The sequence below is a fragment of the Nerophis ophidion genome, linkage group LG05, assembly GCF_033978795.1.
Source record: "Nerophis ophidion isolate RoL-2023_Sa linkage group LG05, RoL_Noph_v1.0, whole genome shotgun sequence".
Lineage (NCBI taxonomy): Eukaryota > Metazoa > Chordata > Actinopteri > Syngnathiformes > Syngnathidae > Nerophis > Nerophis ophidion.
This window is the reverse complement of record NC_084615.1, coordinates 67,016,180-67,043,879: the sequence shown is the minus strand read 5'-3', so window position 1 is coordinate 67,043,879 and position 27,700 is coordinate 67,016,180. Positions and strand designations below refer to the sequence as shown.

Here is a 27,700-nt window from a genome sequence, read left to right as displayed (position 1 = left end):
TTGATATTTACCTCAGAAAGCTGCAAATAGAAAAGAGGCATTATATTTTTATTTAAATTTTATTTGATATGCCATTGATATTTTTTTATTGTAATTATTATTATTATTTGAAACTCGGTTTTACATGTCACTATAAAGTTATATAAGCCTTGCTTGTTAAATATTCAATGCAAAATTTGTTTGGGTCCCTATTAAAAGGTTCATTTGTTCAACATTGGCCCACTGCTTTGTTTAGTTTAAAATTTTGGCCCACTCTGTATTTGAGTTTGACACCCCTGCATTAAACGAATCATAACTGATATAACTACTTATGAGAAGAACTGATGTAATTAGAACACATTGATTTAAATTGGGTACAAATTGAGAATGGGAAGTAGGTGTTAGTAATTGCAATGAAGTGTCAAATGTCGAAGAAATATGGAGGCGAGTCATTGCAGTTATTTCGGATACAACACTTCTCCGACGGCAAGAGAACTTTAAATTGTCCAGGGTCAGCTGTGGTTCTAATAACCGAAAACTTTGTCCATTTGTCGAAGAAGGGACAACAAGAATGCGGGCTCCTGTAAATGTGATAAAAAAAAGGTAGCGTGTGCATTGTATCATGTGGCCGATGAGGAGAGACTAGGGAAAACAGCGAATGCATTTGGACTGGCAAAGCAGACTGTATCAGTTATTGTCCAGCTTGTATGTCCCGGACTCAACGTCTAGGTCCAGAGTAAATAAAGTCACCAAAAACTAATGGACAAAGAAGGTGAAGGAAAAAGAGTGAGGAGTGTCCTCACCAGATATCTAGATCCCTAAATTGATTGATGTAAAATGTTCTCTATCACATTGTCTACTTCCACATGTCCGTTAAAGATTTGATGAATGTATGATGGCTCAGGTGTGATTCACTACAATAGGGCCCCACAGCACACTGGATTCCAGTTAATTGAAATACCACAACACTGGATATTGTTCAGCGAAGTAAAATTTTATTTAAGAACTTGCACACAAAGCAACACTGGAGGTGACTATGATGTTCACATTTTCCATGCATGCGTACTAGGCGGCCCAAGGGGTGAGGGGGTCTTAAACGTGTGTGTTTGGACAAGGATAAGGTTAGGTGGGATTTACCCTGGATAACCTACACGTAACCCATCCATCCATCCATCTTCTTCCGCTTATCCGAGGTCGGGTCGCGGGGGCAACAGCCTAAGCAGGGAAACCCAGACTTCCCTTTCCCCAGCCACTTCGTCTAGCTCTTCCCGGGGGATCCCGAGGCGTTCCCAGGCCAGCCGGGAGACATAGTCTTCCCAACGTGTCCTGGGTCTTCCCCGTGGCCTCCTACCGGTTGGACGTGCCCTAAACACCTCCCTAGGGAGGCGTTCGGGTGGCATCCTGACCAGATGCCCGAACCACCTCATCTGGCTCCTCTCGATGTGGAGGAGCAGCTGCTTTACTTTGAGTTCCTCCTGGATGACAGAGCTTCTCACCCTATCTCTAAGGGAGAGCCCCGCCACCCGGCGGAGGAAACTCATTTCGGCCGCTTGTACCCGTGATCTTATCCTTTTGGTCATGACCCAAAGCTCATGACCATAGGTGAGGATGGGAACGTAGATCGACCGGTAAATTGAGAGCTTTGCCTTTCGGCTCAGCTCTTTCTTCACCACAACGGATCAATACAACGTCCGCATTACTGAAGACGCCGCAACGATCCGCCTGTCGATCTCACGATCCACTCTTCCCTCACTCGTGAACAAGACTCCTAGGTACTTGAACTCCTCCACTTGGGGCAGGGTCTCCTCCCCAACCCACGTAACCTTAGTGTGGTTAATGTAGAAGGGGGCCTGAGAGGATAGTGCAGGATCCTACAGGTATGGGACAAGAATCGTTTTGCCTAAAGTGGTGCAAAATGACAGTTGTTGGCATACAATGGAGTCAGTGCAAAAACATTTGTTTGGATGGAATCACCCTCATTAGCATTTTATTCGGTTCTGGCGCATCTGAAACCAAACGTTTTGGATACTGAGTTATTGAATCTTTTACGGAGGGATGAAAGAACAAGATATTTTTTTTCAACCGGTTTGGGTCCTTACTGCCGCCATATTTTACTTCAAACTCTGAAAATAGAGTTGTTAAATGATAAATGGGTTGTACTTGTATAGCGCTTTTCTACCTTCAAGGTACTCAAAGCGCTTTGACACTACTTCCACATTTACCCATTCACACACACATTCACACACTGATGGAGGGAGCTGCCATGCAAGGCGCTAACCAGCATCCATCAGGAGCAAGGGTGAAGTGTCTTGCTCAGGACACAACGAACATGACGGGGTTGGTACTAGGTGGGGATTGAACCAGGGACCCTCGGGTTGCGCACGGCCACTCTACCACTGCGCCACGCCGTCCCCATGATGTCATAACCACATTGTTTCACAGGCCCAAATAACTTTTAGTCCGTATGCCGTTGACTTACAGTTGTGTTTTTTTTTGTCTGATCTTGCTAACTAACTAAAAAACTGATTAAGACCATGCTCTTTTACGTCACACTTTTGAATTCCAGTGCCGTCTTAAAGGCCTACTGAAATGAGGTTTTCTTATTTAAACGGGGATAGCAGGTCCATTCTATGTGTCATACTTGATCATTTCGCGATATTGCCATATTTTTGCTGAAAGGATTTAGTAGAGAACATCGACGATAAAGTTGGCAACTTTTGGTTGCTAATAAAAAAGCCTTGCCTTTACCGGAAGTTGCAGACGATGTGCGTGTGACGTCACCGGTGTGATGGCTCTTCACATTATTTATAATGTGAGCCTCAAACAGCAAGAGCTATTCGGATCGAGAAAGCGACAATTTCCCCATTAATTTGAGCGAGGATGAAAGATTCGTGGATGAGGAAATTTAGAGTGAAAGACTAGAAGAAAAAAAAAGTAAAAAAAAAAAAAAGGGGATTACATTGGGAGCGATTCAGATGTTTTTAGACACATTTACTAGGATCATTCTGTGACATCCCTTATCTTTCTATTGTGTTGCTAGTGTTTTAGTGAGTTAAAGAGTACCTGATAGTCGGAGGGGTGTGTCCATGGGTGTGTTAACGCCAGTCTCGGAGGGAAGTCACAAAGCTGCAGCAGGACAGAAGCTCCGCTGATATCCGGTAAGAGGCGACTTATTACAACAATTTCCTCACAAAAAACTGCCTGTTGACATGTAGTCGGGATCCATGTTCGCTTGACCGCTCTGATCCATAGTAAAGCTTCACCTCCGGGAATGTTAAACAAGGAAATACCGTGTGTTTGTGTGGCTAAAGACTAAAAGCTTCCCACCTCCATCTTTCTACTTTGACTTCTCCATTATTAATTGAACAAATTGCAAAAGATTCAGCAACACAGATGCCCAAAATACTGTGTAATTGCGCGATGAAAAGAGACAACTTTTAGCCGTAAGTGGTGCTGGGCTAATATGTCCCCTCCAACCAATAACATCACAAACACGCGTCATCATTCTGCAACGTTTTCAACAGGAAACTCCGCAGGAAATTTAAAATTGTAATTTAGTAAACTAAAAAGGCCGTATTGGCATGTGTTGCAATGTTAATATTTCATCATTGATATATAAACTATCAGACTGCGTGGTCAGTAGTAGTGGGTTTCAATAGGCCTTTAATGATAAATCCAATAGCCCTAATCCACCTGCACCCCACCCACATTCGACAACATTACTCCAGCTCTCCATCTTCATAGCGTGTTATTAATGCCGTAGGCAGCAGGCAGCCGACAATTTAACACAAGTGCAACTTCGTTTGACCCCAGAACGTGTTCCTTCATGTCAGCGTGTGCATGCATTTGTCCAATCTGCAGCGCGCCATTAAGCGTTCTCCTCTTGCATTGCCTAGGTTGCTGCAGTAGTATGACTCGAGACTGAAACTAATGAGCTCTGTCACTCACACTCTTGCCTGGCGGTAAAAGGCTCTATCAGATATAATATGGTAACCTGGGAGCGAGGTGTACTGTAGGTGATCTGTAAGTTATTTCGATGTCTTCCCTTCTGAAACGACCTACTAAGAGAAGAAGCTGTAACCTGACCACATCATGTGTCAAACAAGTGTATTGATCAGGGTTGTCTTAACCAATTCAATTGAGGGCCACACACTAAAAATTGAAGCTTAGTCATAAAAATTAAAAAAAAAAGGTCATGTATTATTATCTTTTTTAAAAATTATTATTCTTATTATTATAATTCAGCGCTTAAATGTCATATTTAGTTCTATCTGTCCATATAAATTTTTAAAACTGAATGTGCCCTTTTTGTTTATGGCAATAACACAAATCATAAAAGCATTAAAAATAAGCCATACTTTTTGAAATTAACTTTCAACACTTTCAATATCTAGATTAACTTCAGATCTATTTGTCAATTGTAAGTTTGTAATATTTTTTAAATGTTTGTTTTATGCAACTGGCAACACTAAATTGGCCCTAGTGTGTGAATGTGAGTGTGAATGTTGTCTGTCTATCTGTGTTGGCCCTGCGATGAGGTGGCGACTTGTCCAGGCTGTACCCCGCCTTCCGCCCGATTGTAGCTGAGATAGGCACCAGCGCCCCCCGCGACTCCAAAAGGGAATAAGTGGTAGAAAAATGGATGGATGGATGTTTTATGCCCGCTTTGTCAAAGAAAATGCTGTTTTTAGGGAGGTAGGGCTTTATTGTCATTGCACAAGAACAACAAAACTTGGTTTTCGGCACAAACCCGTTCAAGATTAGACAAACAAACAGTGTACAGGGTTACAGAACAGGAACGCTGATGGGTCGCCACAAGGCGCCCCGTAAAAGATGGGAAAAGGGTTAACGTTGGGAGAGGATGATTAAAAAAATACAATTTAGACAGGGCTCCAAAGGGGGCCCATTCTGGAGTGGGAAAAAAAACTCCTTAGCAAAGCACATATACATATTACAACATACAACTGGAGACTTGCAACACAGGGGAGGGAGTGTGGGCTACGGTGGCAGGCTGCAGCTCCTCAGGCGCTGCCCAGCCGTCGATCACCCCTAAGGGATTCATGATTATGTGGCAAACTCACAAAATATGCAATATTTTCCTCCAAACAATGTTTCAAAGTGTAATATTTGATATGGAGTAATTGGAGCCTTAAATTGGTCATTAAATTATAACAACATTGTTTTTGATTCATTATCAATTTTTAAGCACTGACAGTTTTAAAAAAACAAAAAAACAACAGTTGTGTACAGTATCTTTATTTCCAACCAACTTTGGTCTCACCATCACTCAAGAGCTTTAAGACAAAACACCACATTCCGGCCTTCACAATAAAAGATTTGCATGTTACATCTTGGCTAGCTGCACTGAACAAAATAAAGCTCTCAGAAAAGTAGCACCCCTATTAATTGGCTAAGTAAAACGCCACTCAGATTATGCTCACACTGCAGGTTAAGTTCCAATTGTTTTCCCCATACAGTATGAATGCGATTCATACGGTCCCATTCGTTCCAGTTTACATAACACATGAAACGTAACAAATTAGACGGTGCACGATTCACTTTTGCAACCGGGTAGCATTAGTGTTATATATTTAAATTGTATTTTGTGGCTATTACAACTTTGACCACAGCGTCCGTTGCTATGTAGAGTGGTGCTTTTCTATAAATTTTAGCAGACTGCATTGTAAAATGATTGACCCTCTTATATGAGATTAACCCAGGAATGGTGTCAGGGTTATTTGATGTTGACGAACCCCAAAATGCAGGGATGGAGGCAGGCACGGTATATGAAAACATGATTTAATTAAAACTACACAAGAACAAACAAAAAGCATGCATGTGGGCGGAATAACAAACTAAGAGAGCTAGCACTGGAAGCTAGAAAACAAGAAGGAACTTTAGCATGGAAGCTAGTGGATAGCAAACATAAAAACTGTAAATAACTAATGGCTAACAAGAACAGCTTACCGCTACGACAACCAGGACAAAATGTAGCATGACAGGTAATAGCTGAAAAGAATCACATCGACACGACAAGAGCAACATATGGCAGAGAGAAGTCCAAATGACAATACAATGATCCAGCACTGACTGGAGGAACAAAGCAGGTAAAATAGGAGCTGGCTGATTGACATCAGGTGTGACCAGATGCCAATCAGCCGCAGCTGAGTGAAAACAGGATGCATGGAGACAAACAGGAAGCTGAACCAAAATAAGAGCACTAGACAGGAACTAAGGGCAGGAAATACTAAACACACAGAGGAGAAACTAAAACACAAACAAACTGTCAGTGGCAACTCTGACATATGGGGCCATGTCAATCTCTTCCTTACTCTATGTGACATATTTTGACACCTTCCAGTTTGATTTCTAATATCACATTTTGTTGTGTGTGTACTAGGGTTGTATGGTATACCGATATAGGTATAGTACCGTGATACTGATGAATAATTTTCGGTACGATACCGTCTCTGAAAATTACAGGTCCTGCATTCCCTCCGCGCCCGTGTCGAAGTCACGTTGTGACATTGCTGGTTTATGAGCTGAGGAGCATGTTCGGCGGCACACAATCACGGACTACTACACTCAGACAAAGTGTGTATACAGAAAAAGGAGAACCGACGCATTTTGGTGTGAAAACTAAAGATAAAGGTGAAGTTATAAACGCCCTCAGGAAGAGGTATTTTAAGACATGGCTAGCTAGCTAGCGACTAGCATCCATCCGCCGTCGGCAGAGTTTTAGCTACTTCTAAATCACTAATCCTCGCCTCCTTGGCGACAAATAAAGTGAGTTTCTTCCAAGTATCATCCCCGCAGGACGAGGAATAGCTAAACATGCTCAACTTCACACCATAGCTCACCGGCATCAAAATGTAAACAAACACCATGGGTGGATCTACACCTAACACATCCACTGTATCGATATCAAGTACAGGCACAGTATCTAGTCGATACTATCAAGATTACGTCAATTTTTTGGCATCACAACATCTTCTTTCATTTAAAAAAAAATGTATATTATGTTTATAAACTCAGGAAATATGTCCCTGGACACATGAGGACTTTGAATATGACCAGTGTGTGATCCTGTAACTACTTGGTATCAGATTCATACCCACATTTGTGGTATCATCCAAAACTAATATAAAGCATCTAACAACAGAAGAATAAGTGATTATTACATTTTAACAGAAGTGTAGACAGAACATCTTAAAAGAGAAAGTAAGCAGATATTAACAGTAAATGAACTTTCTCTCTTGCCTCTGGTGAGGGCGGTCACATTTTTTTCCGCTCCCTCTTCTCCCAATCTGCTCCCTTTGTTTTTGTTTTGTCTGAACTATTTTGAAGCCTCTTTCTTTGCGCTGTCCTCAAATCTAAACATCAGGCATGGATATGATCAGCTGGACTCTCGACCCAATTGACAAAATCTTTTCGACGAGGAAAAGAGGTTCGGGGGAGCCTGATCGCGGGACACTTGCTGATTGGGCTGGGCATTGCTGTGGTGTATTGTCAAATTCGTAAGACGATGGCAGCCACTCAAGTAACCCAAAGGGTGTTCGTCGCAATGGTTGGTTTGGGCATGGCTGTGGAAACACGGACTGCGGCGATTTCTGAACTGAATCGCAAGATGGATCACATCATGGAGAAGCTTGCTGAAAAGGAAAATTGAATTGAATTTGAGAGCATCAAGCATGGAAAAATAGAACAGACAAGTCAGTGTTTTTGTCTGCTCAAAAAAAAAAACCATCCTATTCGACAATTTGACTCCCTTGAACGGCCTTGACCCTGTGGATACAGGACCAGGCTGTTCTGAAAACATCCCTGATTTCACCTCAATGATAGATGCCTTTGACTACCCTCCCTCCTCAACGACACCTGGAGTCGAACTTTTGCAGAGCGACCTCAGTCTAAAAAACATTACATCATCACACCTAAGACAATTGGGCATACACGTACACCCCACCCCCACGCCTTCAACACCGCTTTTTTCCCTTGGGGTGATTGTTGGATGGCAGCGCTTCGAAGCAGCAGTCGCCTTCCAGGGCCCCAACTCCCCGCCCTCTGTTGCGAGTTTGTCTTGATTAAATGTAACGTGTTTACGTGGAGGTTTTTCCCACTCCAGAATAGGACCCCTTTAGGAACCTAATCTAGATTGTATTTTTTTACTCATCTTCTTCCCCAGCGTTGACCTTTTCCCATCTTTTACGGGGCGCCTCGGGGCGACCCATCAGCGTTCCTGTTCTGTAACCCTGTACACTGTTTGTTTGTCTAATCTTCAACGGATTTGTGCTGCAAACAAAAATGTAGTTGTACTTGTTGCAATGATACTAAAGGCCTACCTAATAGATTAATATTTAATTTTCTACCACTTGTCCTTAATAATGCTGACAAAATAATAGAATGATTAATGACACAATATGTTACTGCATATGGCAGCAGACTAATTAGAAGCCTTTTTTTCTTTACTTATTACTAAAAGACAAGTTGTCTAGTACGTTCAGTATTTTATTTAAGGACTTAAATGCAATAACAATGTACCCTTAGATTTTTAGTTAAAATAAAGCCAATAATGCAATTTTTTGTGGTCCCCTTTATTCATACTTGCCAACCTTGAAACCTCCGATTTTGCGAGGTGGGGGGTGGGGGGTGTTGTCGGGGGTAGGCGGAGGCGTGGTTGGGGGCGTGGTTGAGGCGGGGGGCGTGGTTAAGAGGGGTGGCGTATAACTCACCAACTCTAGTATTTCATATATATATATCTATATATATATATAGACATATATGTATATATATCTATATATATATAGATATATATATGAAATACCTGAGTAAGTGAATTCTAGCTATATATATTTATTTTATTATATATAAATAAAATAAATACTTGAATTTCAGACGGCACCTATCAAATACACAGTTATAAAAACACAGTTGTTCTACCAACTGTACTGTGCTTGTTGGTTACTAAAAAAACAACAACAACACTTACCTTTCACTATTTCAGTAACCTTTGTTCTGCCATTTGCGTATTGGCGAGCGATCTCCGAATCCGGGAACATATCCTTCACGGATTTGTTGTAGACATCCGCAAATGAGAACAGGATGTTGCTTCCAGCTATCAGCATAGCCATCTTTGTCTCAGCATAAGATACAACATCGGGTCTCCCTTTTGCGAGGTGGGCCATAATACTGGGTTGTGAACGATGCTGCGCTGCGGACGCTTTGTGCTTTGCTGACTGACCGTTCATGGCTGAGTATATCCCTTCACCGTGTTCAATGGAGAAGTCTGTTCTACAAAATTTACAGACAACAGACCCCTTCCCCTTCGAACTCTCCTGTATAAACTGAAATTCTTGTTTCCAATCGTTGTGGAACTTGCAAGCGTATTTCTTCATTTTGCTCGTCGACGGTGTAATATATTGGGTTGGAGTCAAACAACAGGCGACGTGATGAAGTTACGTCTCTTTACTGTGGGCTTCAGAACAGACATTCTATTCCATGTACAGTAGATGGCAGTATTGTCCTGTTTAAGAGGGTCACAGCATTGAGTCAGGGTCTCATGGAAGTGGAGTGGGCGTGGTCCCCACCTCCGTCTGAATTTCGGGAGATTTTCGGGAGAAAATTTTTTTCGGGAGAGGCGCTGAATTTCGGGAGGGTTGGCAAGTATGCCTTTATTTAGAAAAGTACCGAAAATAATTTTGTACCAGTACCAAAATATTGGTATCGTTATAACACTAGTGTGTCCAGTATTTGTTGCTTTTACTGAAATTGTACCCAGCCGCGTAAAAAAACACCATATTTTACTGTCTGCCAACAATAGTGTATTTCAAATCTTAGGGATTACTCATCTCAATATGTGGTATTTTTTTACTGTTATTGTTTTTAGTGTAATTAACAGTAATGTAGTAAATCTAGTCCCACTGCACTGTGTTACATAATTTCAGCTGCTGTCACAGCTATTGGGGAAGAAATGAGTTATTCATGAAGAAGCAGTTCATTTTGGTGCACACCATCACTTGTGTTTTATTTATCTGGAAATGGCATGAAAGCAACTTTTGATGATACATGCATCCCCGCGCACGAGCGGCAGCACACAAACACGGATGCACAAACCCCCTATAGCATTTCCATGGGGCTTTCACACTTTGTACGTTGACAATGACGTCGTCCCCTCAGAGACGTTTTCTGTGTCTAATCTACATTTTAAACAATCCCATCCTTGTTTAATGCAGCGTTGGTCTTTGCTGCAATCAAGCTGTGATGGCATGCTAATGGCTTATCAGTCAATCCTGCATCTGTTAGCCACTGACTTATAAGACGACTTAATGAGGGTTTTCCCGCTGTAATGGCAATTCCGTTGGCACGGTAGGAACATTTGTCGGGCATGCGAGGAGCGAGGGAGAGGAATGAGATCACAAAAGTCGGTCTCAGTTCAGCTGGAGTGTTTGGAGTGCAGAGCGTGCTACCATGGCAACAGTTAAAAAAAAAAAAAGGTTTCTCACAGAGTAGTTCAGGCTCGTCTACAGGTGAATTAAATTACAAAAGTGCTTGGACCTGTCGGCGTTGGTCATTTTTAAATGATGCGGCAAATGGGAATGTGTTTTAATGTATTTTGTGGTGTAGGACTCAAACCTGTGCTGATGGATGAGGGCACGTGCACGGCCTGGCAGCAGTGAGTTATCCGACTGAACTTAACACAGCATCCATGAACAAAAATATTGCATGTGTAGCTCATAAAAAAAAAAAAAAAATCCAATAGTGCAGCTGCCATCATTTATAGTGGTGCTGCAGGCTGATATCAACATTTTCATAGTCCATTTTCCACACATTATCATGCTAAAATTGACCTTTAGATTGTGAGAGAGGAGGGGGTGTTTATTAAATCATCATGTCTCCTCCCTGCTCAGAGTTTACTGTGTATTTTTTTTTTGGGGAGATTGAAACTCCGCCGCAGTGTTGATACCGTCTGAAAGGCACAAGCAGTCAAGCAAACTAAATCTGCAGCTTTGCCAAACCTTTGTCCATAACGCACATCTTATCCCAGCGTGTCTCCAATAATTTGGGTGGTTTGCCTCAACTAGCAGAGCTGGTTTTAGGACCTTAAGCTCCTCAGTGACAAAAAAAACAAAAAACAGACAATGCTTCATTGAGCACCAAAAGCATTGTTTGGCTTAAAGAAATCCGGTGTGCAGTCCTCAAGCTTTGCTGCTTTTTTATCCAAAATAAGAGCAAAACTGCCTTTTCAGTGCTTCTCAGGACTACATATGGGTCTTATAAATAATAAAAAAATGCCGCATTTGTTAAAATACATTTATTTGTTCAGTTTGTATACCTCGTCCTCATTAAGGTCATGGTTTAGATCAGGGGTGTCGAACTCATGTTAGATGGGGGGCCACTTAAGGGAAAAATCTACTCCCTAGTGGGCCGGACTGGTAAAATCACGACACGATAACTTAAAAATAAAGACAGCGTCAGATTATTCTCTTTGTTTAAAAATAGAACAAGCACATTCTGTCATTTTTTTTTACACTTACAGGTTGCGGTTAATTGTATTCTATCTTTATTTTTCATTATTTATATTTTCTAAATAAATGATGTGATAATGTTCATCAGTCAACTTGTTGTGAATTTTCAATCTATTAAGAGTAAAAAAAAGATATCAAAATCAAATTACAGTATGTTATTTATGTGGTTTGATAATTTTCACATCATGTGATATATTTTATACATATGTAGCATAATCTACAAAGATTCAGGTTCATTTTTATATTCAGCAAACTCATCTTGCGGGCCGGATAAAACCTATTCGTGGGCCTGATCCGGCCCTCGGGCTGTACGTTTGACACCCCTGGTTTAGATGGAGCTTATCCCAGCTGTTGATTGCAAACATCAATATCTGTATACATATCAGCAGTATTGTATAGACTGGGCAGCACGGTGGTAGAGGGGTTAGTGCATGTGCCTCACAATACGAAGGTTTGGAGTTCAATCCCGGGCTCGAGATCTTTCTGTTTGGAGTTTGTAGGTTCTGCCCGTGACTGCGTGGGTTCCCTCCGGGTACTCCGGCTTTCTCCCACCTCCAAAGACATGCACCTGGGGATAGGTTGATTGGCAACACTAAAATGTGTGAATGTGAGTGTGAATGTTGTCTGTCAATCTGTGTTGGCCCTTCGATGAGGTGGCGACTTGTCCAGGGTGTACACCGCCTTCCGCCCGACGCAGATGAGATAGGCTCCAGCAACCCCTGTGACCCTGAAAGGGACAAACGGTAGTATATCAATGAGATGGATGGATGTATAGAGAGTTTTTGTATGTTTTTTTAGAAGAAAAGCTGACAGTGTTATATTGATAATTAAATTCATAGTCTGTCTGAAAAGGTGTAATCTACATCAGGACGGACCATTGGAACAATCAAGGGCGCAAAATAGTACAATGGGTGCAATCATGTTTTTTTGTCGGGAATGAAGAAAAGGGCCTGATTTACTGAGATTTAAAATAACAAGTGCTAAATAGCATGCACAAACCGGAACATTTTGTGTACTAATAGTGGGTGCGTTGCAGATGATCTACAAGTTCATAGCAAGAGCAAAAGGGGTGCAGACCGCCCTATTTAAATAAAGTTGTTGCATGTACCGCAGGCTGCGACCATAGAGACACTCATTTCCCACCACGTTCATGTCATCATGCTGAAACCTGTAGCATTTTGCTATGTTGTCAAACATACAGTACACAACTAGAATGTGTACCACCTTTTATGCACTATGCGAAACGCAACAGAACCTATTTTTATCAGGTCAACAGTGCACTTTGCGATGGCGTGCTACAATAATCGAGACGCAACAAAATGCATATTGCAAGAAGTTTAGATATACTGTATGCTAAGGGTGTAAAAAAATTCAATTTACAAATGAATCGCAAGTTTTATTTGTAACGATTGTTAATCGATTAAAAAAAAGATGTTTAAATGTTACTAATCTGTCTTTCCAGCTACTAAGGCATGGGTGTCAAACTCCGGCCCGCGGGCCAAATCTGGCCCGCCGTTTAATTTAATTTGGCCCTTGAGGCAATATCAAATTAACATTACAGCTGGCCCGCCGTTATTACACAGCAGCGGTGCCGCTGTAACACCGCAATTTCTCACACTTGCCAATCCTCCCGAAGTTCAGTGCCCCTCCCGAGAATCTCCTGGGGCAAGCATTCTCCCGATTTTCACCCGGGCAACAATATTGAGGGCGTGCCTTAAAGGCACTGCCTTTAGCATTCTCTACAACCTGTCGTCACATCCGCATTTCCTCCATACAAACAGCGTGCAGGCCCACTCCCATAATATATGCGGCTATTACACGCACATAAGTGAATGCAAGGCATACTTGGTCAACAGCCATACAGGTCCCACTGAGGGTGGCCGTACAAACAACTTTAACACTGTTACAAATATGCGCCACACTGTGAACTCACACCAAACAAGAATGACAAACACATTTCGGGAGAACATCTGCACTGTAACATAACATAAACACAACAAAACAAATACCCAGAACCCCTTGCAGCACTAACTCTTTCGGGACGCTACAATATATTTTGATATTTACCTCAGAAGGCTGCAAATAGAAAAGAGGCATTACATTTGTATTCAAATTTTATTTGAAAAGCCATTGATATTTTTTAATTATTATTTTTATTATTATTTGAAGCTCAATTTTGCATGTCACTATGAAGTTACTGTATATAAGCCTTGCTTGTTCAATATTCAATGCAAAACTTGTTTGGGTCCCTATTAAAAGGTTAATTTGTTCAACCTTGGCCCGCGGCTTTGTTCAGTTTTAAATTTTGGCCCACTCTGTATTTGAGTTTGACAACCCCGATTCTGTTCATAACTTTTATGGACAGAATTTCTAGGCTTTGAGGGGTTCCGGTTTGGTGGCTGCAGGATTAGGTTTCTGCTTTTTGCTGATGACGTGGTCCTGATGGCTTCATCTGGCCGGGATCTTCAGCTCTCACTGGATCGGTTCGCAGCCGAGTGTGAAGCGACCGGAAAGAGAATCAGCACCTCCAAGTCCGAGTCCATGGGTGGAGTGCCATCTCCGGGTTGGGGAGGAGACCCTGCCCCAAGTGGAGGAGTTCAAGTACCTAGGAGTCTTGTTCACGAGTGGGGGAAGAGTGGATCGTGAGATCGACAGGCGGATCGGTGCGGCGTTTTCAGTAATGCGGACTTTGTATAGATCCGTTGTGGTGAAGAAGGAGCTGAGCCGGAAGGCAGAGCTCTCAATTTACCGGTCGATCTACGTTCCCATCCTCACCTATGGTCATGAGCTTTGGGTCATGACCGAAAGGACAAGATCACGGGTACAAGCGGCCGAAATGAGTTTCCTCCGCCGGGTGGCGGGGCTCTCCTTTAGAGATAGGGTGAGAAGCTCTGCCATCCGGGATGAACTCAAAGTAAAGCCGCTGCTCCTCCACATCGAGAGGAGCCAGACGAGGTGGTTCGTGCATCTGGTCAGGATGCCACCCGAACGCCTCCCTAGGGAGGTGTTTAGGGCACGTCCAACCGGTAGGAGGCCACGGGGAAGACACAGGACACGTTGGGAAGACTATGTTTCTCGGCTGGCCTGGGAACGCCTCGGGATTCCTAGGGAAGAGCTGGACGAAGTGGCTGGGGAGAGGGAAGTCTGGGCTTCCCTGCTTAGGCTGCTGCCCCCGCGACCCGACTTCGGATAAGCGGAAGATGATGGATGGATGGATGGATGGACCCCTGTACTAAGGCAAATCATTTTGTTGATGTCCACGCCCATATCTGCTGTACAGATTTACACTGGAAAAGAAAAGTGTGGAATACTTCTCTTGTTGCCTTATTTGCATATTACACAAAGTATATGTATATATATGAAGGATATTTTTTTAATCAGATTAATCACATTTTGAAATTTGGATTTTTTTTATGATTAATCCTCTGTGAATAATCGCTTACATAATTCAAATTAGATCGAGAAAAAAACACATTATTTGCACACAAAATGCAATTTTACTGTCAGAATCTCATCCAGGAATGTTTTTAAACGTTTTACTGGAATGCACGTCATTTTATTTGCACAAACCTTTGTAAAAAAATATATATCTTAAGTCATTTCAGGCTGGGGCTTCACGGTGGGAGAGGGGTTAGTGCGTCTGCCTCACAATACGAAGGTCCTGCAGTCCCAGGCTCGGGAACTTTCTGTGTGGAGTTTGCATGTTCTCCCCGTGAATGCGTGGGTTCCCTCCGGGTACTCCGGCTTCCTCCCACTTCCAAAGACATGCACCTGGGGATAGGTTGATTGGCAACACTAAATGGGCCCTAGTGTGTGAATTTGAGTGTGAATGTTGTCTGTCTGTCTGTGTTGGCCCTGCGATGAGGTGGCGACTTATCCAGGGTGTACACCGCCTTACGCCCGATTGTAGCTGAGATAAGCGCCAGCGCCCCCCGCCACCCCAAAAGGGAATAAGCGGTAGAAAATGGATGTATGGATATTTCAGGCTGTATTTTTGGAGTGAAATGTGCCAGCAAGTACACCAGTCGGAGTCTCCTCACTCATTTCGTGTTCACTGAGGTATACATTGATCTTGTCACTGACCGTATGGCAGTTAAAGTAAAATAGCTTTCATGGTCAAAAATAAACTGCATGACTAATCTAAATGTGTTCATGATTAATAGCTATTTTCTTTTTTTTTTTCGTATTATTTTACTTTTGTAGCTGTATGTATTAAAGGGGCCGCTGAAGTGGCAGTTGGTTGCATCAGCTCTGTGCTCCTTAAATGTATATTACGTCCTTTGTGTTTGTTCTTTGTTGTTTCCCTCTTTTTTTCATGTTTTTTGTTTTACCTCATTGTTTTTTTTTATTTTTTGTATCTGCACTGCAACCATGCTGATTCCAATACTGATCATCCATGACTGAGCTAAACCCATACTGATAACAATCACATGTATTAATTGTAAATGTTTAAATTTATTTATTTAGGATTCATAAATATTGTCTTGTCTATCTGTGTTGGCCCTGCGATGAGGTGGAGACTTGTTCAAAAAGGGAAGTGCATCCATATGTCTTCTTTTCTTTCTTCCCAGTGTAAGATACATGTTGTATTGACATCTTGTATTGTGTCTTGTTTTCCGGGTGAAAAATTAAAACAGTGTCCATTTTGCAGACGTTAGTTCTGATTTGATACCCTCTGTGCTTTTTCCATCCGCCCTTCTCCCACATGCCGCTATGATTGGCTATTTTCTCTAACCCACCTACAGACGAACTTAAATACAAACCCCAAAACCAGTGAAGTTGGCACATTGTGTAATTCGTAAAGAAAAACAGAATACAATGATTTGCAAATCCTTTTCAACTTATATTCAATGAAATAGACTGCAAAGACAAGATATTTGGACGGATTTTTTTTTTTTTTTTCAAATAATCGTTAACTTAGAATTGAATGGCAGCAACAAGTTGAAAAAAAGTTGGCACAGGGGCATTTTTACCACTGTGTTACATGGCCTTTCCTTTTAACAACACTCAGTAAACGTTTGGGAAGTGAGGAGACCAACTTTTGAAGATTTTCAGGGGGAATTCTTTCCCATTATTGTTCAACAGTCAGTGTCTCCGTTGTGGTATTTTAGGCTTCATAATGCGCCACACATTTTCAATGGGAGACATGCCTGGACTACAGGCAGGCCAGTCTAGTACCCGCATTCTTTTACTACGAAGCCACACTGTTGTAACACGTGGCTTGGCATTGTCTTGCTGAAATAAGCAGGGGGGTCTACGATAACATTGCTTGAATGGCAACATATGTTGCTCCAAAACCTGTATGTACCTTTCAGCATTAATGGTGCATTTACAGATGTGTAAGTTACCCATGCCTTGGGCACTAGCTGACTTTTGAATTTTGCGCCTAGAATAATCCAGATGGTTATTTTTCTCTTTGTTTCGGAGGACATAACGTCCACAATTTCCAAAAAGTATTTCAAATGTGGACTCATCAGACCACAGAACACTTTTACACTTTGCAGCAGTCCATCTTAGATAATTTCAGGCCGAGCGAAGCCGGCTGCGTTTCTGGGTGTTGTTGTTAAGGGTATTTTGCTTTGCGTAGTAGAGTTTTAACTTGCACTTACAGAAAACCACTGTCAGTAACCACAGTTTGTCGCTACTGACAGTGGTTTTCTTAAGTGTTCCTGAGCCCATGTGGTGATATCCTTTACATACTGATATCGCTTTTTGATGCCTGAGGGATCAAAGTTCACTGGCTTATCCGTTTATGTGCAGTAATTTCTCTAGATTCTCTGAACCTTTTGGTATTACGGACCGTAGATGAGGAAATCCCCAAATTCCTTGCAATAGCTCGCTACGAAATGTTCTTAAACTGTTCGACAATTTGCTCACGCATTTGTTGGCAACGTGGTGACGCTCGCTTTATCGTTGTTTGTGATTGACTGAGCATTTCATGGAAGCTGCTTTTATACCCAATCATGGCACCCACCTGTTCCCTATTAGTCTGTTCACCTGTGGAATGTTCCAAATAAGTGTTTGAGGGGCGTACCTCTACTTTCTCAGTCTTGTTTTGATACATGCTGCAGGCATCAAATTCCAAATGAGCTAATATTTGCAAAAAATAACATAGTTGTCCTGATCAAACGTTAAGTATCTTGTCTTTGCAGTCTATTCAATTGAATATATGTTGCAAAGGATTTGCAAATCATTATATTTTGTTTTTATTCACGACTTATGTGATGGACCAGAGTGATAAAATATTAAAATATAATAAAATTGTTGCTTAAAACTAATATAAATATTATGAACCCAATGTAGTGAGAGCAGCTGTCCCAAAATAAGGAAAGATGATTATACTGGTTCACAATTTAATAAAATACAATGAAAAACCAGTCACGTTGTCGACACTAAAATACCAAATGGTAACAAATGTGATGGGCGAGGGTACAGTCACGACAGGCGTATGGGTCCGTATCTTGGCTCCGCCCACTTCTACGGCATCCACACGCAAGAGTTCCGCGTCAACGTATTGGGTACGCCCACTCTCCTCGCCAGTCTCCGGTCACGCGCGGAACCTACGTGGCCGGGCTCGTCCCACTCCGCCTCCTGGTCGCTTCCAGGGGTCGCCACAGGTCCCTGGGTCCAAATCGCCCCCCTGTCCACAGAACCACACAGCCAGCATACGACGCACGAGCCCGTAAGCCCACAGCCAAAGGCAGTTGGGTGTCCCCACAGATCCACAATTCACGGCACTTACTTGGGCGGCAGAGTCTCCTCTGCCCCCGCCTGTTGTGGATGTCTTGGGGTTCGTTCCGGTAACCTGCGGGGTCTACTGTGTGGTCCGGGGGTGCGTCCACCCGGTCGCTCTCAGCAGAGCCTGTAGATTCTTCCCCGCTCCTGGCAAAGCCTGTCAATTCCTTCCACTTCTTCATTCCCTTCTTTCCTCGTTTCTTTTGTTGCTCCTTTTAAATGTGCAGTCCTAATGCTCCACAGGTGTGTCCACTTTCCCGTACCGTTTGATTGGGCCCTTTGATTGTAAGGGGGAACCAGCTAAAAGGGGCAATGTCATAAAATGCCAGCAAAGTCCACAAGGAGTAAAAACATGCAATTCAAAAGACAATCAAATTCTGAAATGTAAAAACATGCAATTAAAAATACAGCCCAATTCTAAAATGTAAAAACATGCAATTAATATCCATCCATCCATTTCCTACCGCTTATTCCCTTTTGGGGTCGCGGGGGGCGCTGGCGCCTATCTCAGCTACAATCGGGCAGAAGGCGGGGTACACCCTGGACAAGTCGCCACCTCATCGCAGGGCCAACACAGATAGACAGACAACATTCACACTCACATTCACACACTAGGGACCATTTTTTAGTGTTGCCAATCAACCTATCGCCAGGTGCATGTCTTTGGAGGTGGGAGGAACCCGGAGTACCCGGAGGGAACCCACGCATTCACGGGGAGAACATGCAAACTCCACACAGAAAGATCCCGAGCCTGGATTTGAACCCAAGACTGCAGGACCTTCGTATTGTGAGGCAGACGCACTAACCCCTCTTCCACCGTGAAGCCCATGCAATTAATTAATTATACAATCAAATTCTAAAATGTAAAAACATGCAATTTAAAATCCACAGCAATAAAACACTAAAAAACTTGCATGGCGATGAAACATAAAAAAATAAAATCCTCTACTTGTGTCCCATCACATTTACACAACGTGCCAACTTCACGTATGATTTTGTCTTGTTTTAATTCGTTAACTAAATTCTCAATTATTTTCTTCATTTTTTTTAGTCAACATGCTTTTGTTTTCATTCAATATTGTCCTAATTTAACATTCACAGGTGGCGGGCCAGATGTGACCTTGTCAGGTTCAAACACTGATGACATCTATTAATCAGACAAGAAGCAAGGAACCAAGCAGACACAGAGCTAAATAGCGTTCATGAGGAAAACGTGGGCACTGCACACTTAGTCACAGTCTCGCCCTACTCTCTGAAGTCCAGCTCCCGCGTTCCTCTTTTTATTCAGAGTTCCATAGTCAACATCACTGAGGCTGCCTCTAAAAGGAGTGGTCACATATATTATACAAAGCATGTCCAGGATGCACAGTACGTGATGGAATGTGATTTCGCCTTTTCCCCGCTTCGTCTGCGTGTTGTCATCTTATCTTCGTTGAGGTCCTTGAAGTCTCTGTCTCGTCTGCGTACTGTCATTCCATCCCTGCCGAGGTCCCTGAAGTCCTTGGCTGCCAGCGAGCTAAAACAATGATAACATCTGTGGCTGAGGCCACCCCTCAGACAAGTTTTGTCCTTGCATAGATCAGACAAAAGTCAAACTTGAGCACAGTAGCTAATAACTAAAGCAACTGACTTTAAGCATACTAAAGTTAGTGTGATAATATATACATAATTAGTCTAACACCCCTGGGACTTGAGTTTGACACATCAATCAATCAATCAATCAATGTTTACTTATATAGCCCTAAATCACTAGTGTCTCAAAGGGCTGCACAAACCACTACGACATCCTCAGTAGGCCCACATAAGGGCAAGGAAAACTCACACCCAGTGGGACATCGGTGACAATAATGACCCAGTGGGACGTCGGTGACAATGATGACTATGAGAACCTTGGAGAGGAGGAAAGCAATGGACGTCGAGCGGGTCTAACATGATACTGTGAAAGTTCAATCCATAATGGATCCAACACAGTCGCGAGAGTCCAGTCCAAAGCGGATCCAACACAGCAGCGACACATGTTGGGGAGAGTTCAGTTGGAAAAATAGTTGGGGTATCTTTTTAGTAGAGCTACAACCCTTTACCTTAAATTGACTTAGTGAGAAAGAAATCGATATTACAAGGAAAGGCTGAACATAAAAGTGTGGCTATGGCCATAATGGTCCCTGTATAAATTGGTGGCATCTGAAAGCTTTAAGCTTTTTTTTATTTCCCTGTTAACATTCCAAATGCAGTACCTTGGAAAATATAGAATGCCGGCAAAGTGACTTATCAATAAACCATTTCAGCTTTTATCATCCGCAGCCGCATTCATGTAAACAGTACCCGTGCTGTGCTCCCGTTACCATTTCTTTTTGTCACCATGCAATAAAAAAAAAGGGGGAAGGCGCAGTGAATAATTGATTAATCTTAGCCGTAGCATAACAAGGTTAAGAAATTACAGTCCCACTTGGAGGTGTTCCCTTACTGTAATGAGACAGCTTAGTTTTACCAAAGCTTTTAGGTAGGCTGCTGCTGTGCACTAATGTTTTGAAGAGAGCATGAGAGGCTCCAAGGAACAAACTTGGGGAAGACACAAAAAGGAACAAACAGGTCTGGGTGTGCCAGGCGCTCTGCTCTTAGAGCGTGGAGAACTGCTGTCACGCCAAACACACACAAAATGCAAATGATGGCCTGGTTGTTCTCTTGCACTGAGACAACTCAGTTGCAAACACTCACAAATTCGGAGAGAGTCTGTGCACACTTGAGTGCCTCGGTGTTTGCGCCAAGGTGTGGACCGCAAGAAAAACCTGCCAACCCACCACATCTGTTTTCTAAAGGTGCGTTAGACATCTTTTAAAAAGTAACGAAATAAAGAGTGTACATATGTTTTATATATTTGTCAAAATCAATGCATTAGCGCGGATAATCCATCCATCCATACCATGTATCCACATTAGGGTCACAGGTAAATTGGAACCCATCCAAGCTGACTTCGGGCGAGAGGCGGGGTCCACCTTGGACAGGTCACTCGTCAATCACAGGGCACACTCACATTCATAACGTGCATTAATCCATCATTATTTATCAAATGTGAAAGGTACATAATCCGAATTGTGACTACCGTATCTAAAACCTCTTCTCACTCCTGGCTTACCAAAAGGCATGCGGTAAAGTAAGCAGGCGCTAATTTTTAAAAAATCTCTTCTCACTCCGGCACTTACCAAAGGTATGCAGTAAAAATTTGAGTGTGATGTAAGATTGGACCTTAAATCCTACTGAACAGCTCTTAATCTTCTTCCCTTTATGCGATTTCAAATTACCGTTATTGAACTCAGCCTCCTCCATTTTGAAAATGATGACAGGGGAAGTGTCTCTCGTGACGTCACGAGTTTGACCAATTATTTTGGGAAGCGAGTTTGACCCGGCAGTAATTCAAGGCAGGTGCATACTATATGCCCTGCGGCAATTCAAGGAAATACGGTAAATGTAATCAAAACAGGCCACAGCAAATGTTAATTGTTTTAAAGCACAAATGTTTTTTGTTTAACAAAAAAGGCAAAACCCTTTAACATTAATGTTTGGGGGATGCAAAGAGATGAAGAAGGATGTTGCAAATGAAGAGAGAATTAGTTAACCGGTGCACTTTGTTGGTTTTGTAAGTCTAGAAAGCAAACACATTGAGCTTGCAAAAATTCACTCTGCATTCTCCTGACTGCAATTTTTCAAAGCTTGAGCTTCCACTCCGTTTGCGCTCGGCTGGCTACTCTTTCATCATCCAGCCATCATCTGAAAAGCATCTTAAATGATTACATTTCAGCCTTTCGCTCTTTCCCTACTTAATATCTCCTTCATGGCCACACTCCATTTAGCTTGACAGCACAAAGGTGAATCATGAAAGCACCTTTTTGTTTCAGATTTGTGTCATTTTCGTCGCACCGGTTCTGCCACTCTAACGGCATCAGCGCTGACAGAGACCGAAGTCTAATGCAACGCAGCTGTTGCTGTTCAAGATGGCTTCTAGTGGGGAGAAGAGATGTGCTGCAGGGATTTGACTTAGGGGATTTTGTTCAAATCATCTGTATTTTTTTTTTTAATGCACTGTATGCATTAATCCTTATAATTAACATGCATGGTCCTCCACGTCAAATTAAGCAGGAAGCTCAGTGGTATTGGTTATCTTTTTTTCCACACGTGGCTAATCTGTCCAAGACTGGATGAATGATGGTGAGCAGCAGAAGTGTGATGCAATGTAGGTCATCAAGACAGTTCCAACAATTTTCTAAATCTTCACCAAAAAGTGATTCGTCTCAAATGTTGACCACCCAATGATGATGATGATGCCATCTCTCTGGTTTCAGCTCCCTTTCAGGTCGAATTGTTGGAGGAGTGTGGTGGTTCTTTACCCTCATCATCATCTCATCCTATACTGCCAACTTGGCTGCCTTCCTGACAGTGGAGAGAATGGTGTCTCCTATAGAGAGTGCTGAAGATTTGGCCAAGCAAACAGAGATTGCCTATGGAACGCTGGATGCTGGCTCTACTAAGGAGTTTTTCAGGGTGAGGACACTTCAATTTCTGTGTTAACTTATCATATTTTCCAGACTATATATCTTAGAAGAAAAAAAATGTTTTCCACAGATTAGCCACACCAGACCGTAAGCCGGAGATATATACGTTGTGAAATTAATTACAAACCCCGTTTCCATATGAGTTGGGAAATTGTGTTAGATGTAAATATAAACGGAATACAATGATTTGCAAATCATTTTCAACCCATATTCAGTTGAATATGCTACAAAGACAACATATTTGATGTTCAAACTGATAAACATTTTTTTTTTTTGCAAATAATCATTAACTTTAGAATTTGATGCCAGCAACACGTGACAAAGAAGTTGGGAAAGGTGGCAATAAATACTGATAAAGTTGAGGAATGCTCATCAAACACTTATTTGGAACATCCCACAGGTGTGCAGGCTAATTGGAAACAGGTGGGTGCCATGACTGGGTATAAAAGCACCTTCCATTACATGCTAAGTAATTCACAAACAAAGATGGGGCAAGAGTTGCCAATTTGTAAGCAAATCGTCGAACAGTTTTAGAACAACATTTCTCAACGAGCTATTGCAAGGAATTTAGGGATTTTATCATCTACGGTCCGTAAAATCATCAAAAGGTTCAGAGAATCTGGAGAAATCCCTGCACGTAAGCGATGATATCAGGAACCTTTGAACCCTCAGGCAGTACTGCATCAAAAACTGACATCAGTGTGTAAAGGATATCACCACATGGGCTCAGGAACACTTCATAAAACCACTGTCAGTAACTACAGTTGGTTGCTACATCTGTATGTGCAAGTTAAAGCTCTACTATGCAAATCAAAAGCCATTAATCAACAACACGCAGGAACGCCGCCGGCTTCGCTGGGCCTGAACTCCTCTAAGATGGACTGTTGCAAAGTGGAAAAGTGTTCTGTGGTCTGACGAGTCCACATTTCAAATTATATTTGAAAACTGTGGACGTGGGGTCCTCCGGAACAAAGAGGAAAATAACCATCCGGATTGTTTTAGGCGCAAAGTTGAAAAGCCAGCATCAGTGATGGTATGGGGGTGCATTATTGCCCAAGGCATGGGTAACTTACACATCTGTGAAGGCACCATTAATGCTGAATGGTCCATACAGGTTTTGGAGCAATGTTGTCATCCAAGCAACTTTATCATGGACGTCCCTGCTTATTTCAGCAATACAATACCAAGCCACGTGTTACAACAGCGTGGCTTCGTAGTAAAAGCGTGCAGGTACTTTCTTGGCCCGCCTGCAGTCCAGACCTGTCTCCCATCAAAAATGTGTGGCGCATTAAAAAAGCGTAAAATACGACAGTGGAGACCCTGGACTGTTGAACAACTTAAGCTGTACATCAAGCAAGAATGGGAAAGAATTCCACTTTCAAAGCTTCTACAATTAGTTTCCTCAGTTCCCAAACGTTTATTGAGTGTTGTTCAATCAATCAATCAACGTTTATCTATATAGCCCTAATACACCGGTGTCTCAAAGGGCTGCACAAACCACAACGACATCCTCCGTAGAGCCCACAGGGCAAGGAAAACTCACCCCAGTGGGACGTCGGTGACAGTGACAATGATGACTATGAGAAACCTTGGAGAGGACCGCATATGTGGGCAACCCCCCCCCCCCCCTCCCCCGCCCAGGGGACCGAAAGCAATGGATGTCGAGTGTGTCTAACATGATACTGTGAAAGTTCAATCCATAGTGGATCAAACACAAAAGTGAGAGTCCAGTCCAAAGTGGATCCAACACAGTAGCGAGAGTCCCGTGCATACAAGAAGCCAACAGGAAACCATCCCAAGCGGAGGCGGATCAGCATCGCAAAGATGTCCCCAGCCAATACACACGCGAGCGGTCCATCCTGGGTCCCGACTCTGGACGAATAAACTTGATAGTAGAGACAGTTCCTACAATTAATGACGATCGGGGATACTATGAAACAATAAGTCCAGTAACAGGAAGTTGACAAATTTAGTTATACGTTAGCATCGTAGTATTGTTAGCTTACTCGGACTACAGAAATAAACAGGGTACTTGGATGGTAAAATCCTTAGCTGTTCCATTTCTTATAAAAGGCAGTGTATAGTTCTAACTTGTGGTACTGGTCAGTATGTAACAAATACCGCTTAAAACGGCAACATGGCCGACAGGGCGGAAACAAAGTCGCAGTTAGCTGGAGTTAGCGAGGTATGGAGGAGAGTTCTTCGACATGTTAAATGCAAATAGGACCGCACACGTTTTCATAGGACAGTGAGAATGTGACTCGAAAATGTATGTGAACCTTGGCCCAAAATACCACCATTTCGTTGACCACAATGAAGTGTTTTAGAATTAAAATCATAATATGACCCCTTTTAAAAAAATCATGTTTTGGCGATTGCAGCATATAACGTCTCAACCTTTTACCCCCTCTGCCGTCCCTGACTGACACTCTCTAATTGTTTTCTTCCCGTCAGAGGTCAAAAATTGCCGTGTTTGAGAAGATGTGGTCGTACATGAAGGCCGCCGACCCGTCTGTGTTTGTCAAGACCACAGACGAGGGCGTAATAAGGGTGAGAAAATCCAAGGGAAAGTATGCTTACCTGCTGGAATCCACAATGAATGAGTACATAGAGCAGAGGAAACCCTGCGACACAATGAAAGTGGGAGGAAATCTGGACTCCAAAGGTTACGGCATCGCCACCCCCAAAGGCTCCCCCCTCAGGTAAAACACTGACACAGCAGCAACACTGGATAAAAACCCTTAAAATGCTTCCATTAAATCTTTTTCATACCTGTTTATTTCAACATCAAGCTTTTTTATGTTTAGATGTACATTCATCATGTCATTGATTATTCTTTACATTAATGCATAACTTCCTTTCAAATAAGCAATCCAAGCAATATATTTATTGCCGTTTTTCTTTTATCTAATGTGTGAGGTCACAATTACTGTTTGATCATTTTCATCACTTCTTCATTACTTCACGGGTTATTTATGTATTTTTGAAGTAATACACTGAAATGTGTGAGCACTTGCTTAAGTGTAGGCCATAAATGCCCTTACCCATCTAATTACATGTATAACTTTTCTTTATGGGCAGTTTTTAAAACTGAATCATCCTCTCAAACACACTGAATAAAACATAGGCTAACATAAATGTGTCTCTCACAAAGCAAGTGGCCCTTAAAGTCATGTATAGGAGCACATCCCACACACAAAAGTCTCCACTTATGCCAGGGCTCACACTTTAAGTGTGCCTTCAACTAAATTGAATGTGTGCAACTAATGGTAATTCTCAATTAATGCAACCTGCACGGCCTTTTTGCATTCCATCAACAACCATTCACATATCTGTGAACACAGAGAGAGAGCGCTAAAGCTGGCACTGTCTGAAACCTTTTATCCATAGCTAATAAGGCTCATTTATTCTAATGAAAGGAGCCATAAGGAGAGATTCCCTTCAAAATTGCAGAGGATTCATTTTGGCTTCCACCTTGACTCACAGCCAAAGGTCAGATAAGATTGTTTCCCCTGGCCCAATTGCGACTGATTTTAGGTCCCATTAAAATAAGCCATTGCTGTATTTAAGGTAAAGACCAGTGTTGAAATCCTCTTCAAAGTCATTTAGAAGTACGGTACACTGCAACACGACTGACCACGACGTCCAAAAGCTCTCTTTTCTCTGTGAAAAATAATGATTTTACTTTCAAGGTGCCACTCTTGACTATTCACAAATGTCTGATATCAGGTTGGATAGCTGCTAAGCTTTAAATCATAATGTTTATCATGTCTAATATCTTTTTTTTTCTGACAGTTTATACATGTTGACACACACGTGATCTATGATGGAGAATTATCTCTCCATCATCCGTCTTTGCAGCGTGATTGGCTCTTTTATCGCTGCGATTTATGTGCAACTGTCGGCTTGCACGCACATTCCAGACGTACTAAATAAAAAAACAAAATAGTGGCTGCAAAACAATTTCAGTCTTGCGAGTGTTAAATGATTATGTTTGCATGTGCTCCAAGCATTGAGACCATTCTGATGATCTGATGATTAAGAGACCTAAACTTCTGCACATTAACTTTGTAGATCAGCCTTGTGTGTGCTGTCCAGTTTGCTCGTCTTTCAATCTATACAAACCATTAGAAGATCAGGTCGTAGATTTACGTTGCAGCCTAAATAATCAATGAAAAGTAAGGCTTTTAGGAGCACTTTGCGAATCATCCCTGAAAAAACATGTTTCATTGTTGAGGCACATATTGCATTAATAGTTTTGTGTCATAATTTATACCTTAAAACTGCAAAACCCAAAACCAGTGAAGTTGGCACGTTGTGTAATTCGTAAATTAAAACAGAATACATCCATCCATCCATCCATCCATCTTCTTCCGCTTATCCGAGGTCGGGTCGCGGGGCCAACAGCCTAAGCAGGGAAGCCCAGACTTCCCTCTCCCCAGCCACTTCGTCTAGCTCTTCCCGGGGGATCCCGAGGCGTTCCCAGGCCAGCCGGGAGACATAGTCTTCCCAACGTGTCCTGGGTCTTCCCCGTGGTCTCCTACCGGTTGGACGTGCCCTAAACACCTCCCTAGGGAGGCGTTCGGGTGGCATCCTGACCAGATGCCCGAACCACCTCATCTGGCTCCTCTCGATGTGGAGGAGCAGCGGCTTTACTTTGAGTTCCTCCCAGATGGCAGAGCTTCTCACCCTATCTCTAAGGGAGAGCCCCGCCACACGGCGGAGGAAACTCATTTCGGCCGCTTGTACCCGTGATCTTATCCTTTCGGTCATGACCCAAAGCTCATGACCATAGGTGAGGATGGGAACGTAGATCGACCGGTAAATTGAGAGCTTTGCCTTCCGGCTCAGCTCCTTCTTCACCACAACGGACTGGTACAACGTCCGCATTACTGAAGACGCCGCACCGATCCGCCT

At 42.5% G+C, this 27,700-nt stretch overlaps 1 protein-coding gene across 8 annotated transcripts in view; it reads left to right on the top strand.

Annotated features, from left to right (window-relative positions):
* Positions 1–27,700, top strand: part of gria1a (glutamate receptor, ionotropic, AMPA 1a) — a 210,400-nt gene that overhangs the window by 157,870 nt on the left and 24,830 nt on the right. For all 8 annotated transcript variants that reach the window (XR_009806936.1, XR_009806935.1, XM_061901832.1 and 5 more), the window contains 2 exons: positions 22,574–22,772; positions 25,238–25,485. Coding sequence is in view for 6 of the 8 variants with exons in the window: in XM_061901832.1 (XP_061757816.1) it covers positions 22,574–22,772; positions 25,238–25,485 (447 nt within the window). In the remaining 2 variants the exon portion in view is untranslated. The remainder of the gene's footprint in view (positions 1–22,573; positions 22,773–25,237; positions 25,486–27,700) is intronic.